The sequence below is a fragment of the Mizuhopecten yessoensis genome, unplaced genomic scaffold, assembly GCF_002113885.1.
Source record: "Mizuhopecten yessoensis strain PY_sf001 unplaced genomic scaffold, ASM211388v2 scaffold10779, whole genome shotgun sequence".
In the NCBI taxonomy this organism is placed as follows: Eukaryota; Metazoa; Mollusca; class Bivalvia; order Pectinida; family Pectinidae; genus Mizuhopecten; species Mizuhopecten yessoensis.
In genome coordinates this window covers 47,057-52,374 of record NW_018408717.1, presented here as the reverse complement: position 1 = coordinate 52,374, position 5,318 = coordinate 47,057, and the positions used below count along the sequence as shown (strand labels likewise).

General features: G+C 45.3%; 2 protein-coding genes across 2 annotated transcripts; both read right to left on the bottom strand.

Annotated features, from left to right (window-relative positions):
• Positions 1-174: 174 nt before the first annotated feature.
• LOC110462388 lies at positions 175-2,386 on the bottom strand. The gene is made up of 2 exons (XM_021516328.1): positions 2,147-2,386; positions 175-2,037 (listed from the first exon to the last, which is right to left on the bottom strand). The coding sequence occupies exons 1-2, from the start codon at positions 2,384-2,386 to the stop codon at positions 175-177; spliced, it is 2,103 nt and encodes a 700-aa protein (XP_021372003.1).
• A 67-nt stretch (positions 2,387-2,453) lies between these two features.
• LOC110462387 lies at positions 2,454-4,034 on the bottom strand. Its single transcript, XM_021516327.1, has one exon. The coding sequence runs from the start codon at positions 4,032-4,034 to the stop codon at positions 2,454-2,456; it is 1,581 nt and encodes a 526-aa protein (XP_021372002.1).
• Positions 4,035-5,318: the final 1,284 nt, after the last annotated feature.

Sequence of the window (5,318 nt, the reverse complement as noted above, 5' to 3'; positions counted from 1 at the left end):
TAACAAGGTAACTAAAATAAAAGCCTGCTGCGAACCGGCGCGGAGCCGGAATTCCGGAACTCGTAACAGAGTCACTACACTCCCCCTCTGATTTCTACCTGAAATCACTTACAATATTTAGAACACTCAAGGAATTTAAGAAAAGTCAAAATACGACAACTAGCACAATTAAGTTTAGTTCACTTCTAAGATTGTGACGAGTTGTGACACAGGCCTAACATACGAAACACGCTTATCGTCTTTTACCACAGTCAGTTCAACTTTCCTGACTCTCCCGTCTTCACTAGGAAAAGTTCTCTCAACAATGCCCATCGGCCACTCGTTACGACTACAGTTCTGATCCTTCATGAGAACCACATCACCAGACTTAACATCGCGACAGTCCTTAGTCCACTTTTTACGAGTCTGGAGAGTTTGCAAATACTCCGTTCTCCACCTACACCAGAATTCCTCTGCAAGAACTTGTGCATGCTTCCAGTGCGATTTCAACATATCCTTCTGACCAAAAAGAGGAAAAGGTCCTATGTCGGCCGCGGTTTTCATGGTGAGCAGAGATGAGGGTGTTAAGACGCAAGGTGATTCAGGATCACTTGACACAGGAAGTAAAGGCCTATTGTTTACTATGGCGCACACCTCAGCCATAAAAGTCACAAGGATTTCGTGTGTTAGATCTTTGTGTTTGTTTTGAAGAAGCATCGAATCGAGTATCCGGCGCGACACACCGATGAGACGCCCCCATGCTCCTCCCATGTGTGAGGCATGGGGAGGGTTGAATATCCACTTGGCATTAGACCTTGAGAGAAACTGAACCACAGGAGGCTTCTCTATGAACTTAGCATCAATGGAAAGATCTTCTATAGCTCCGACGAAGTTAGTGCCACGGATAGCCACAAACCTCCTGAGAGCGTTGATAAAGGACGAACTAGATAACTCCTCAATCACTTCAATATGAATTGCCCTAGTTACTAAGCAAGAAAATAACAGGGCCCAACGTTTCTGATTCGCGGCACCTCCCCTAGTACGACGGTACACAATCGGCCAAGGTCCGAATGCGTCGACCCCAACATACGAAAATGGAGGTGCTGGTTTGAGTCTGTCTACAGGTAAGTCCGCCATGTGTTGCCACCCTAAGTGACCTCTCAACTTACGACACACGATACACTTTGCAATTTCAGAAGAAATGAGACGTTTGGACCCAACTATCCAAAACCCTGCTGAACGTACCGAACCTTCCGTGAAATGTCGTCCTTGATGCCAAACTTTCTGATGGTAGAAACGAACCAAGAGGACAGATATATGATGATGTTTGGGCAAGATGATAGGATGACGATGTAATTCATCAACAACGTTGCAGTTCTTAAGTCTAGCAAGTCTACCTCCCACACACAATAGTCCATCAGAGTTTAAGATAGGTGCCAAAGGTAGCAGACTGCTATCTGCAGGTGGGTGTTTTCCTTCCTGAATGGCATTTATCTCGGCACTGTAAACGTCCTGCTTAACAGTTTTTATAATGTACTGTTTTGTCTCCTCCAGAAAACTTGGATCTGAACGGCTGCCTAGCGATCCAGAATCCTCAGGCAAGTGACAACGCCTAGCAAAGTTCTTTAAGTATGCTATGGCACGAACAAGACTTCCCCAGTCAGAAAACTTGTTGAACTTGGCAACAAGTGCTGATTTGCTGTTTCCAGTCACCTCGGTCTTGCAAGTTTGTAACTCAGGCAAAACATCTTTGTCCAAATCTGGGTCGATCATAGGGTACGGAACAAATTCCCGCGACTCTGACATAAGGAACTCTGGGCCTTTAATCCACCTATTTTTGTATAGGTTTGCAGCGTCAATAGAACGAGTGGCAATGTCGGCAGGATTTTGATCAGAAGTAGCATAGTTCCATTGACTGGGACGGCTCGTCCTGCGAATGCGACTGACTCTATTCCCAACGTATACATACAACCTGCGGGTCTCATTTGTGATGTATCCAAGCACGACTTGGCTATCGGTGTAGTAATGAAAAGAGTCCGAGTCTAATCCGAGCTGCTCCTGTATGATGTCAGCAAGTTCTACAGACAAAACCGCGCCACAAAGTTCGAGACGACGTAGTGTGTCCACTTACTGGTGCTACCTTGCTTTTGGCAAGGAGAAAACTAACGTCCACAGAGTCCTCACTGTACAATTTGAGGTAGGCGACAGATCCGATAGCATCTTTGGATGCATCTGAGAATATGTGCACTTCACGACCTGTAGCATTGGAAATTGAAACTTGGCTGTATTTTCGTGGAACACGAAAGTCCTCCAAATGGGTTAAAGACTTCACCCACGATTCCCATTCATGTCGAAGAGACTCTATTAGCGGATCGTCCCAACCTTGTTTCTTGGTAGATGATATCATGTCTCTCATGAATAATTTACCTCTCAGAACAACAGGTGCAGCAAGTCCAAGAGGGTCATAAAGGCTATTAATTGTAGATAGAACACCCCTCTTTGTATACGGTTTGGCACTTTGACACTTTGAACGTAAAATCGTCTTTCTCGGTGTCCCAAAGTAAACCCAAACTTCTCTGTATCGGAAGAGATTCTACTCCGAGATCCAGATCCTTTAAGTCTTTGGCAAGATCATTCGGATCAAAGGAATCCAGAACCTTCCTGCTATTTGAAGTGAACTTGTGCAGCCGTAGGTTGCCACCGTCATGTAGTGCTTGCTTTGCCTTATGAACCACTTGTATGGCTTCCTCCTCATCAGCACAGGAGAGAAGTCCATCGTCAACGTAAAAGTTGTTGTTTACCAGATCCTTTACTGCTGGATCGGCACCTTCCACAGACCTGCGCATGCCGTATGTCGCTACGGCCGGAGACGGGCGATTACCGAAGACGTGTACGGTCATCCGATAATCGACTAAAGGCTGCTCTGGGTTATTGTCCATATGCCACAAGAACCGTAAGAAGTCCATTTGGTTCTCTGGAACCTTGAAATTGTAGAACATCTGTTCTACGTCCATCGTCACTGCGACTGCCTCTCTACGAAATCGCAGAAGAATCCCAAGTAAGCTACTGCAAAGATCAGGACCCTTGAGCAAGACGTCATTGAGTGACACATCTTGATATTTGGCAGATGAGTCAAATACCATCCGGATTTTGTCTGGCTTCATAGGGTGATAAACACCGAATAGTGGCAAATACCATCTTTCGTTTGAGGTTGGTATTTCTGGGGCAAGTTCAGCATGTCCGTTTTTGAAAAGATTCTCCATAAATTCCACAGCGTGGTTACGTTTAACAGGGTTCAGCTGAAGGCTGGCATCAAAGGACTTTGCTCGACTGAGAGCAAACGGCTTGTTGTTTGGCAGTACTGGACTTTTCTCACGAAATGGCAAAGGGGCTGTCCATTGACCAGTATCCGTTTTCGCAAAGCCAACATCCATGATATTGAAGAAGACCTGATCTTCAATCGACAAACCTGGCTTTTCATCTCCGCTGGTTTTCTTAAAAACTGAATCGCACTTTACAGTAATGTCACTGTCGCAGAGTTCAAAAAGTGTAGGACGTCCACTGTTGAGCACATTGGTTTTATTTACATTGACTACCTCAGCCGTATGCACCTTTCCAAGGCACACCTCGCCAATGATGACCCATCCAAGAGGCAAGCGTTGAGCGTATGGTAGACCATTTGTACCAATTCGATGGTCCAAAACATGATGGGCTTCTATTAGGTCTCTGCCGATCAAAAGTTCAATATTAGCTTGCTGGTCAACTTCAGGTATGTGTGAAGCAACATCCTGTAAGTGGGGGTAAGTAGACGCAACTACAGGCGAAGGTATCTCACTACGATTGTTCGGAATGTCATTGCACTCAATAATTTCGGGTAGATTCAACGCACGAGTTCTATCCAATGACTCTACTACGTACCCTGTCGCTCTACGTCCGGCAGTCACAAACTTACCCGCACAGGACGACAAAATATACTCAACGTCCTTACTGTTGTCCCCAAAGGCGCTGAAGAAGTCTGAAACAGCAAGGGATTTATTGCTCTGATCGTCTATCATGCAATAAATCTGTCGGGCACGATGGCGTTGGTCTCGAGGATACACCTTCGCGAGCACTATTTTGGCGCAGGATTAACTAGTGTTTAAAGGTGAATTGCAAATTTCGGTACAAGCATTGTTAATTTCAGTCTTCTCCTCCCCCTCGTGCTTCTGCTCAGGGACAAAGTTTGAATCTGGGTGGAGGGCGGAAGGATGGTCAGACGACTGACAAACGTCACATTTTACGGTCTCTTTGCACTTCTTACGAAGATGTTTCACGGATCCACAGCATCTGAAACAATAACCTTTCAGTTTTATGAAGTCCCTTCTTTCTGACAAAGGTTTTGCACGAAATGCACGACATTTATTCAGAGTGTGACCTGTACCATGTATGGGACAAACAAGCTTAGCGTTATCTCGTGATTCAAGCCCATCTTTCGTTCCATCAGATGGAGAGCCATTTTTTAGAGCAGCCTCAGTCTTTTTACTGCTTATGTCCATACGTAGTTTATCTTTTGAATTCATCTGCCGAGTAAGTCCTTTACCGGAAAGGTGACCCGGAGGTCGCGGTTCATCAAACACGAAACTTGGATCATTGCGCACCCTGGCTATGTCACGCAGAAACGATGAAAAGAATGAGAATGGCGGGAAAGCCACAGAATGCCGCTGTTTGTATTTGTTGGCCGCATTAATCCACTTCTCCTGAATACCAAACGGCAATTTCTTGACGACAGGATTGACCCCAGCTGAAGAATCGTAGTAAGCGAACAAAGCACTGAGTCTAGGTTCAGCTTTGGTGGACTCAATCTCAGCTACGAGATCTGCTATTTCATACAACTGTTCTCGGTTTGCATTATTCAGTTTGGGAAAAGTTTCAATCCTGTGTCTAAGTGCAGCCTCCAAAGACTCCGGGCTTCCAAAGCGGTTGTCCAATCTTTGCCGTAGAAGTCTGACTGCTTTATCTAAATCTTGTGTATTTGCACAACGAATGTTAATGGCTTGTTGTTTTGAGTTTGGCCCTAGACTTTTCACAAGTAAGTCTAACTGCTCTAACGGGGTTGCGTCGATCTCACTCAATATATTCCTAAAACTTGCTTTCCAATAAGCGTAATGAGCGGGCTGGTCGTCAAACACAGTTAAACGCGAAGTGAGCAAGTCTTTTTTCGCAAGAAACTTAGCAACCGCAGTGTTATCCAGCTTGGTTTGTGTTGAATCTGGGACAAATTGACGAGCGTTGGGATTCAGTTGAGTGACCACAGGCGGCGGTGGAGCACGTGGTGCTTTGGTAACTGGTATGTCATCATA